Here is an 11,378-nt window from a genome sequence, read left to right on the forward strand (position 1 = left end):
ACACAGGAAAGTTACAGTGAGCTTTGGATAATTTAAGTTTACAGACCACTCTCTGACCCAGTGCCCGCTCATTCAGATGTTATAGAATGGGAGCAAAGTTCTCTAGAAAACAGCCTATTTACACAGCCATAGGCTGCTCAGGGATGTGTTCCGATGGATACTAGTGAAAAAACCCACATGCCCCTGTTCTTCCTCAGTGTTAGGACACAAGGAGAAAGCAGCCACAGCGTGAGGGGAAATGGACATATATGCCACACACAGCAGATGCTGACCCTTGCATACTGCATACAAATACTGTATTCATATTTCAATTTGATGCTGAAATAATCCAGCATAGAGCCCCAGGACCACCTGTGCCTCCTCCGTGGCTCGTCTGCCAGAGACAAGAGCAAGCCTGTGAAGTGTGTCTCCATGAGTGCTGGCTGCAGCTCAGTAGGAAGCACGAGAAGGACTTCACGGTGTGGAAAAAAGCCCATGATACAAGCCAGGATTCTCATGCCCTGGCACTTCAAAAGTCCCAATCCCCATATATAAGGCAAGGAATGCAGGGAACTCATGGCTTCCCCTGCCCTACCACCAATAGGTTCCTACAAGCCAGTGGTGCCCAACCTTTCCTGCCTGAGCACCAAATATGTTATTTCATAAAGGTCAGGGAGCCCCAATTAAGATTTTAGGGCATATTCTCCATCATGCTCCACTCCATTTGTGATGCAAAGGGAAGAGAAACCAATTACAATCCCCTAATGGGGATTCCCTCAGTATGGGGGAGACCCCAGTAGGCACAGAGTCAGCATATTTGACTCTTTCACCTCCCTTCTGACAGCTCCTAGTGCATGGATTATGTATAGGAGTGATTGGTATGGTCTGCATTCCAGCTATCCTCAGCCGGCATATGGTCTCTAAGGCACCATAGACAGCTGGGGAAAGTTAGAGCAGTCCTTAGGCTGTACTGGAGCAGAGAATCTGGGACCCATAATTGGTTGTTGGGTCTCAGCTTCGACTCTTTTTCCTCCTCTCCTGGGTTTCTTGGTGTGTGTGAGGAGAGCCATCCTCTGGGGTCAGGTAGTGCCAGTAAAGCACTCTCTTGGGCTTCCACAGCCTGTCAGGGAAGCAACAACATAGTAGCCAGAACTACTTTCCTCTCATGCAGCATAGCTGATGGCCAAAGGGAAGCTGCTGAGCAACCACAATAGGGAAGGAAGATGCTCAGACCCCCTTGGGCCCACACCAGGGCTGCTCCAGGTGTCCTCTCCTTCCTCCTCATATCAACAGGGCTGATTCAGACATTTCAGATTAAAAATCACAGGGTGTGGCTCAAGGAGCACTCTTCCCATTCATAATCAAATACACGTTTTCTTCCTAACAGTCACCTTTGACAGCCACCATGTCAAGCCTCCAGGGCCAGACCACAGGTTGGACACTGCTGACGCAAGCTAGGAATGGCTCCCTGTTTTCTCATGATGGTAGTGCATTGTACCAAAGGATTCCATTTCTGAGAGACTCTGGTCTCAAATCCCTTTATCAGTGAGTCCTTTAAAGTGTGGTGTTACTGTTTGACATAGATATTTTTGGTCCTGGTCCTCAAGTGCTGTAAATTGGTATGTTGACATTGAAATCGCTGGAGCTATGGCAATTTAAACCATCTGAGGATCTGGCCCTTTATTTTCATGTCCTCCCCACCATTGGGATTTTTTAAAAATAAAGGATGATAGAAAGTTATAACAAGAGCCAGGCCCAAACCCTCCCTTGACAGACGCAAATCTGTATCTACTGTCTTACATTCATCTCTATTCATATTATTAAGAATTCACCACAAAATAAATATCGAGTCTGGACTGCAGTCAAGTGTCTTGGAGAGAGGCCCAAATTCAGCAAACGTGGAGCAAGTTTCAAATAGAAATTAAGCACCATGCCAAAATAGGGTGCACATTCCTGGGCCACCAGTGCATGACTTAGGCTTTGTGGCTCACAACATGCCTGAGGTATGCAGCAATAGCCTAAGAGTTCACATCCTGTTGGATCTAATTGCTCTGCTTTCTTTGCCTTTTATTAATTGTTCCCGTTCCAATTCAGCTACTTCAAACTGGGAAATAATTGATTGAGTAAACAGTCCCTTGCCACTAACAGAAGTCTTCAATTACTGCTCATGATATAGGGATATTTTGGAAATGATGCAGTTCAAAACTCTTCAGTCATTATTTGTACAGTTCCCAACGGTTGGTATTAAAAAAGGTTGAGGAGAGTTAATACATTGACATCATATGGTTTGCTTGGGGAGTGGTCCAATTGTGGTCAAAAAGACCAGGCCACAGTCCCCTTTGTGCCAGCTGATAAGGAGATTCTGAGGAGTCTGGGGAAGGGGTGATCTCAAGGAATGTTTCAGTTATTGATAAGAGGCTGGCTCTCTCTTCATCTGAGATATTGGGTCTTTTATTCCACACCAGTTTTCTTGAATATTAGTATTGCAGTGGCTAAGGTGGCATTGGAGGGATCTGAAGCACTCTAAGAGCTACTAGACAGATTAGAAAAGACTCTTCAGAACCTTTATCAGCTCAGGGATCTTGCACTTGCCACATAATGATATTATTGCCACATTCAGGACTCTGAAGGACTGTGACCAGCTGCTCCATCTTTCATCGGGAAGGGGCTTGAAAATTCCTCGTGTCATAGCATTGGTTCCCGGTCAACCATTTCACTTCCTTTTGGGTCTTCCTCTCCCTCTCCCCCCACATATCATTAAGGACTGTCTCATTTCCTTTCATGGATGAGAGGGACAGGTCAGATCCACTTACCACATATCACATTTTTTAAAATGCGTGACCCACCTAGTAACTGTTGTTAGGCAGAGAATGTGGGGGAAATCCTGGCCCCATTGAAGTTAACAGCAAAACTTTCACTGCGTTCCTTTTAATATCATCACAGAGGGATTGCTGATAAACAAATGAGACATTTTAACTTTGTTCTTTTCATCTCCATTTGAAACACAGAGAAGCATCAGTGTTTGACCCAGTGGTGAAGAGATTTTATTGTCAAGTTTCTAAGAGGACATCACAATGGAGAGTAAAATAAGTAAGAATTGTTAAATATTGCTTTACAGAGAACTCACAGCTACAGCAAAATACTCTTATATAAAATAACTATTGGGTAAATAACTTGTCCCATAACAAACTGTCAAATGCAAAACACAACATCCCATCATTCCAAAGCCCTGTATGTCAACTGCAGCAAAACAGATCTGCACAGAATACGTATTTGCAACTTGTCACATTGTATCTATCACAGTTACCTTTCTGTGCAAAACGGAGTGCTAAATAAATACAAAATGGCAGTGAATGTGACTAAGTGGGCACAGATTAAATATAAGAACAACAAACATAAATCAAATATATACAATATGATGTGACAGAAATATGAGCTGAGGAAAAATCCAGTTAGCAAACACAGGGCCCAATCATGCTGCCATTGACTTCAGTGGGAGGAGACTCTAGAAGGAGATATACCAAAAACTTTAGAGTCAAATTCTGCTCTTAGTGTGGTTACTCAGGAATTATCTAGGGGTAGGTTTATAAAGGCACAGGTATTCAACTCCCATTGACTTTGAATGGGAGGTATGGCAATTGAGACTTTAAAAATCTCCCCTATACTGGTGAAAAAGGTCTCATTTCACTACAGCAACAAGATTGGAAGAGCTAATATGAGTCAAAATACTTTAGGGAAAAATTAGAGATAAAATGTAAAGTTCATGATAAACCAGACAAAACAAATTGTTCAAAACAGGTAGCAGTATAAAATTATAGCCCCCTCTAATTAAAATAGGAGAGTAGTAAATTGGAGGAGGGAGTGTTGAGTTGGAGAAGAAACAGAGAGCTCCCATTGATATCAATAGAGAATTCTACATTGAAGGACCTATTCTCATCTCCAAGCACATGTGTAACTCTCATTGACAATAGAGAGAATTAGGCCCCTTACAGTTATTCAGCTAAATATGTTACACTCATAAAGTCATATTTTAAAAGATGCATTGAAGGCCTCACCCTACAAATACTCCCACTGAGCCTGGTGTTTTGTACCTCAGGTAGTCTATTCTTGGTAGTAAGAGCTTACAGAATCCTTACACAGCATCCTTCACACACTGGGGTAAATCCTGGCTTGACTGAAGTCATGAACTTGAACTGGGTCAGGATTTTTTCACCCATGGATTGCAGGACACTTTGCAATACAAAATATTAAAATTTAATTACATCTATTTTAACAGTCAAAAGCAGCAGCAAATAAAATGTCTTTTACTTAGATTGTGCCGAGAGAGAGAGAGATAGGTTGTATAGATATAGTTGTATAGATTTTAAGGCCAGAAGGGATTCATTAGATTATCTAGTCTGACCCCTGTATTATACAGTCCACAGAATTTCAGCCAGTTTCCCCTGTATTGAACCCAATAACTTGCGTTTGACTAATGCATATCATCTAGAAAGGCATCCAGTCTTGATCTGAAGACACCATGAAATGAAGAATGCACCACTTCCTTTGGCAGTTTGTTCAATAGCTAATCACCCTCACTGTTAAAAAATTGTGTGTTATTTCTAATTTGAATTTGTCTGAATTTAACTTCCATCCATTGGTCCTTATTATGCCTTTCTCTGCTAAAAAGCCCTTTAAGTGGTCAGTATTTTCTCCCTGTGAAGGTACTTCACACATTGTAATCAAGTCACCTATCATTTTCTTTTTTGCTAAACTAAACAGGTTGACTTCTTTAAGTCTCTCACTGTAAGGCAGTTTCTCCAGCCCTTGAATCATGTTAAAGCTCTTCTTTTTTTCAAAGGGTGGGCACCAGAACTGGATGCAGTATGCCTATATCAGTCTCGCCAAAGCTCTGTACAAAGGTACAATCACTTCCCTATTCCCACCCACTACTCACATTTTACATTCAAGGATCACATTAGCCCTTTTTGCCACACTGTTGTATTGGGAACTCATGTTAACTCGCTTGTCCTATTTGACCCCTATATCCTTTTTAGAGTCATTGCTTTCCAGGATACAGTCTCTCAAATTCAGCATCCGTGTAAATCTGGAGTATCCCCAGTGAAATCAATTACATCTGTAATTAAAAACAGAATTTAGCCTTATAATGCTTTAAAATAACAGAGTAAGGAAATGTTTTAACATATTTGGTTAAGACTATAAGTGGGAAACAATGGCTGATAAGAATTATTTGTGACAGGCTATGCAATGTTAGAAAGATATTTTACAAAAACTTCTTTGCAACAACTATTGTGCAATGAGATATTTCAAGGCTCTGCCCTCAACCCTCTTTTGCCATTTGAGGCAGACTCAGAATTAGTAGGTATAAATGACTGGATTGGATTGATTTGATCTGACAGCTTCCCAAACTTGAATAGCACATGTCACTCACCAACAACAGGGTTGGATTTCAGAGATAATCCTGTAATGAGGGGCTACAAAATCATTGTGGATAGGGTAGAGGTAGAGCATCTAGCCTGATGACCTCCTGATTCTGAGGCAGCACCAGCTCTAGGGTTCTCACTGCTTTAGGCAAAGTGGAAGACTTAGCCCCACCCACAGGCATTCACACACCAATTTAGAGTAGCTAAGCACTTTGCTGCACTTGGACATTGACTGGCTGTTTTACCTTTCTTTACAGAGCTGGCAGTGTCCTGAAGCAGAAATCTTAGCTCATCCCTGAGTTTGCATTTCTTTTCTTTCTGTTTCTGTTTTTGTCCCCTCCACCTATTTATTATTTATCACTTGTACTAATTATTATTACTGTTCCTGTACTATTATTGTTTAATATTTATATTACCACCCAAAACACCAATCTGGATTGGAGCCCTGTTGTTCCAGGCATTGTACAAACACAGAGGTAAAAACAGTCTTTGTCCCAACAAGATTGCAATCTAATTTGAACCAAGATGCAACCAGGGCATGAGCCATCACCAATGAAGTCAATGGGACTTTTGCCATTGATTACAACGGGAACCCGATCTAATCCGCAATGAGCATAGAAAATAATAGGAGGTGAGAGAGACTGAAGGTAATGTTTGCACAGTCACATAGCTGGCTTAACACACAACTTGATGGAGGTATTATTTTGTGAAGAAATAAATAGTATCAGCTGCCCCAACTGACCATCACCTTGGCCCTCCTTAGTTGGCTGATTTCTTGTAGCCGTCACAGGAGAAGTGGGTCTTGGGGAGGGATTTTATGGCTTAGTTGAGGAAGGGTCTTCCATGCATAATGGGCAGCATGGAAGAAGGTGCAGAGACATTTGTGGGAGAAGTGGACAAACAGGCTAGTGTCAGGACTGCCTCTGATCTGAATTTAAGTCTTTCTAATTGCACTAGACTTAAATCTTCCTGTGACCTTCCTTTAGAACCCACAGCTTTCACAGGACATTATGCTGGCATAGAGATGCAGCACTGCACTCTTTGAGAAACGGTTCTTGATTATGGATCTCACCTCTGAGGTTTTAGTGGGCTAGGCTCTCGACCTCTGTATTCAAGACTGAAGACATTTACTAGAGCATATTGGTGGCCTCTCTCTAGGTGAGACTCAGTGGTTGTTGTCTTTTAAGGTTTATATTTGAGAAGTGTTGGATTAGTTACTGTTTCTTGCATGGGTTGTGTAGGATTTTGTATGTGTTCCTCCTCTGGTATTTATTTCATTTGGCCTATGGGGGGTGCGGGAAGCAGCGGCCAATCCGCTGGCAGGCCGGAACGGTTTGTTTACCTGCAGCGTCCGCAGGTTCGGCTGATCACAGCTCCCACTGGCCGCGGTTTGCCGGGTTCCAGGCCAATGGGGGTGGCGGGAAGCGGCGTGGGCCCATGGATGTGCTGGCCACCGTCCCAGCCCAACAGGAGCTTTCCATGATGGGCCACGTGCCAAAGGTTGCCAATCTCTGGTCTAATAAACACACTAGCTTCAAACTATTTTCTCTCTTAGTTTTCAGAAGTGAGGATTCTCTCTTATATGTTTGGTCTCACTAAACACAGGCAGCCCCAACTTTGAGGAGCAGGAAATGAAGACAGCTTCATAAATTCAGGAACATTGGGCCAAATTCAGGCCTGGTGTAAGTGGGTGCAACTCTACAAAAGTCAGAAAGGCTGCTCCATTTACACTATAGTTGTCTCTGCTCTCTTTTTTCTCTTTGGTTTTGAAAGGTGCAGAGAACTGTTTTATGTACCTCCATATGAAGTAGGACAGCAGGATTTACTTCCAACCTTTAAAGATGACTTACAAAAGAAACTTGAAAATTGAATTTAGGCCCTGATCCAGTGAGGTATTTAAACATGTTTAACTTGAAGTCAATCAGACTATGCATGTGGATACTGTCACAGGTTGCAGTCAGGCATAGAGGAATCTGTTGACATTCTAATGTGGGAGGTGGGTTCTTCCTGAAGAAGAATTACAAAGAGGTAATACAGACAGAAGTCATCTCCCTTGGCTAACAGTTGTGTTTCACTGCTTGGCCAGGGAAAAGAGAGCCCCATCAGGCTAACAGTTCCACACCCATCACACCCCAGCCTCTGTGACTGATAAATAAATAATGGCAACTGCAAGGCGAGAACCACTCTCCCTCCACCCCCTGACACACACTTCAACTGGTTGATCCCTAACATACACCATCAGTGGAGGGCTGCCCTTCCACCACCCCGGTCCCCTAGTGATCAGATTCAGGAGGAAGAGCTCCCCACAGTCACTCATCGACATGGAGTAAGAGTGGGAAAGACCTTCAAAAATACTTGTATGTTTCATTAAAAAGAAGATAGCCCATTTTCTGCTTTTGGAGACAAACAAGGGGCTAACTCTAATGCTAGGGCTGTAATAAAGACCTCAGCAGAAGGGATGATGGATGAAACCATAAAAAAAAAATGTAGTGCCTGGGATGCAGGTTCTATGAACTCTTCTCCCCTTCAGCAGTTAAACTCCCAGAGGCAGGGTTTTTGTTGTTGTTGTTTATTGATTCTATTTTCCTTAGACAGGTTGGTTCATCACTTTCCCAGATCATGCAGCCTACTGGAGTGGGGAGCCAGGTGCAGCCCTATTGACAGGAGCCAAGGGAGCAGCTGCTGTGGGGTGAGTTTCTCATTTTATGTCACTTTAATTGTGGTTTTTCATTTTATTTCATGTTATTCTGCATTTGCAAGAAACATCGGGCTCTACCAATGTGCCCCAAATAGTAGCTTCTTCGGGGCCCTTCGTGTAGTTTCAGAATGCCACCGCTTACTGAAAACAAAAGCAGCTTCAACTGGCAGCAAGTACAAGGTACACACACATTACACTCTCAATTATTGCTCTACTGCACCAGGTGTATCTAGCACACACTGCAAAGCAGGCAGAGATTAATGTAGTGTAACAGTTTAATTATCCTAGTGTATATGAAATCATAGGATCTTATCCTGCAACCCTTGATCATGTGATCCTCTAGCTGAAATCAAGTGAAGGTTTGCAGGATTGAACATGACTAAGGGTATGGTTACACTACAGAGACTATACTAGCATAGTTAGGTCACCATACCTATGCCAGCATAATCCCGTAGTGTAGATTCAGTCTACGCTGACTGAAGGGATTTTTCCATCAATATAGGAATACCAGCTCCTTGAGTGACAGTGGCTCCATCAATGGATGTGTTCTTCCATCAGTAGAGCTGCATCTACAGTGCAGGTTAGGTTGGCATAGCTATGCCATTCAGGAGTGTGGTTTTTTCAGGCTCCTGACCGACGCAGCTATGTCAACCTATTGTAGACCAAGTCTAAATGTAGACCAGGTCTAAGAATTTGCAGAATCAGCCCCTCAATGATTTTAATATACTTATTGATTTCACTTTTGTGATTTTGTACATACCCAGTAGTAAAGATTTCCCTTCCATTTCCATATGAATGTAGTACATGCTTGGTTCTTCTCAATTAAAATAATATAGTGAATGTCTATGATACTTTGATATGTAAAAATTCAGCTGAAGAATACTGCTCCATTAACTGCCGGTGTTGTTTTGTGGCCTATGAATATCAAGATACTGTAAAATGTTTAACTGTTTGCATGATAAAAACCTATAGGTTCTTTGTGAAAAAGGTGAGTAGATTTCTATGCCTAGGATGATTTATACTCATTGGAAGTTCTGAGATTGTTGAAGCAGTGTTGGTGGTCTGAAAAATCTCCCCAAAGCCTGAGCTTAGACAGGTATGGTGGTGTAACACTGCACTTACCCCTGACTGTGGAATTTGTGTAAATACACTACTGAGTCCTTGATTAGATCATGACTGGAAACTAAACCAAACTATCACACAGCAGGATTTTAAAATACCTGAAAAGATTTCAGAGTCACCATTAATAGCATCTGGATAGGTAACTATGTTCATGACCATTCAAAGAGAAAACAAAACCTGGCCACACAGATGAAGACAGGAAACCCAGAGATGCAGCTTGACATAGGGAATAGAAGGAAATTCCCACAGGTCTCTTTTGAGAAAATTCTAAGCTTTTTCCATCCCCACCCCACCCCCCGCCCCTAAGGTTTAGCACATCCATGTAATACTAACCTTTCTCCCCTATAAAAGAGTTTTGGAAATCTGCTGTTCTGTCTAGCTCTGGTCACTGCTTCCTGAATCTTTGGCTGAAGTTCTGATTTCCTGGTCATCAGGCTTATAACATGATTGCTGCCTGCTTCTTTATTTCACACTGAAATGCTTTATACATGGGGCACTTTAAAGACATTATGATTAAAGATTTGAGCCTTGATTCTGCAAAGACACACATACAAAACTTTATACACTATGAGTAGTCCACAATGGATACTAAAGTGAAGTATTGTAGCAGAGGCAAAAAGCTTAGAAGGTCATGTACATTGGTAAATGAAGTGTCCCACTCAGGTTCTGTGAACTCCAAAATTGTCTTTTTGATTCATTAGGACATAGGCTTGAAAGGGACCTCCTTGGTCAGACAGTCCTGTCCCTTTCTATTTTAGACAACCCCGTCATCATAATACTGTTCATAAATGCATCAAGCACCATCTTAAAATCAATTAGGTTGTTTGCTCCCACTACTCCTATTGGAAGGTTGCTCAAGAACCTCACTCCTCTGGTAGTTAGAAACCTAATTTCCAGCCCAAATTTATTCATGGCTAGATTATACCCATTTGTTCTTGTGCCAACATCAACCTTTAGCTTCCAAAACTCTTCTCTCTCCTTGGTGTTTACCCCCATGATGTATTTAAGGAGACCAATAATATCCCACGCAGCCTTCATTTTGCTAGCCTCAACAAGCCAAGCTCTTTTAGACTGCTTTTGTAAGAGGAGGCTCATTAACCACTTATCCGCCATTTTCATTCACCAGGTCCCACAATGGGACTATCTACAGTGTGTGAAGTGTGATTTTGTGTGGGATCAAGCGAATGGTCGACTGGATTTTTTCTTCAGACATATGATTAATAAGGTTTTTTTTAAAATTGTCATTGGCAAGTATGGTATGTTTATCCTCCCTTAAAAAAACGTTATTTTAGAAAAAGAGAATGAACACAAATGCACTTACAAATGCCAATTGTGTGGCAGCAGTTATATGTCAGCAGCTAACGCATTACAAAAAGGCCCATTGACTTTTATGGGAACAGCGGCTCTGTAAAGTGCCAAAGTGACAGCGACCTGCCACAGCCACGGTGCCAACAGCCAACAATATAACCAATCCCTAAGCAGGGCTTTTGAAGCTGAGGCCCATGAGGAAGCTGAGGACATGCTCAGTCACTGCCATTATGCTTTCAGCACCTATAAGCATCTCTTTTTTGAGTTGATAATTACAACATCCTGTGCCAAGCAGCTGTCACTAAGGAGCAGGAGCTGCCCAAACACACCATAATGCAAGTTTGCTGGCTGATTTATCACACTATAATGAACTCAGTTACAGACTTCTGAAGCATGGGATAGAGAAAGAAAGAGACTGAGAGAAAAAGCACTGAGCGTTTTGTTCTGGTCAGTTAAAAAAAAAAAAAAGGGAAAATATCAGATTTTTTTATCTATGCATGCCCACCCACAGCCGCAGTCCATCGTTGCAGCCACAGCCCACCCAAGGCATGTATCCATGGAGGCACAGAGATCCAACCTCCATGTGGATATGAGACCTCCCTGAATGTCAGCATGCACGTGTAAGAGGGGGAAATGTAAAGAGGAATGGCAGGAATGGCTGAATGAACTTTACTCGAGCTCTGACTTACTAGGCCGATATAATGGACATGACCTAAAAGAAAGTGTTACGCTCATAATCAAGCTAAGTTGGCAGCTCTGACCAATTATGGACAGTTGATTTTATGGTGATGGCCAGAACACATGTATTATCTTCTATAAAAGCTTCATCAGTGTGACCATAAATCATA

General features: G+C 42.1%; 1 protein-coding gene across 3 annotated transcripts in view; it reads right to left on the reverse strand.

Moving 5' to 3' along the window:
• Nucleotides 1–11,378, reverse strand: part of NTRK2 (neurotrophic receptor tyrosine kinase 2) — a 270,677-nt gene that overhangs the window by 72,279 nt on the left and 187,020 nt on the right. Inside the window, exon 13 of one of the 3 annotated variants that reach the window (XM_065599437.1) lies at nt 4,939–5,095. The exons of the other annotated variants lie outside the window; for them this stretch is intronic. Within the exon in view, the coding sequence (XP_065455509.1) occupies nt 5,049–5,095 (47 nt within the window). The 3' untranslated portion in view covers nt 4,939–5,048. Of the gene's footprint in view, nt 1–4,938; nt 5,096–11,378 lie in introns of those variants that run through there. 3 annotated transcript variants of the gene reach the window in all.

This window comes from Chrysemys picta, chromosome 6 (genome assembly GCF_011386835.1).
Source record: "Chrysemys picta bellii isolate R12L10 chromosome 6, ASM1138683v2, whole genome shotgun sequence".
Lineage (NCBI taxonomy): Eukaryota > Metazoa > Chordata > Testudines > Emydidae > Chrysemys > Chrysemys picta.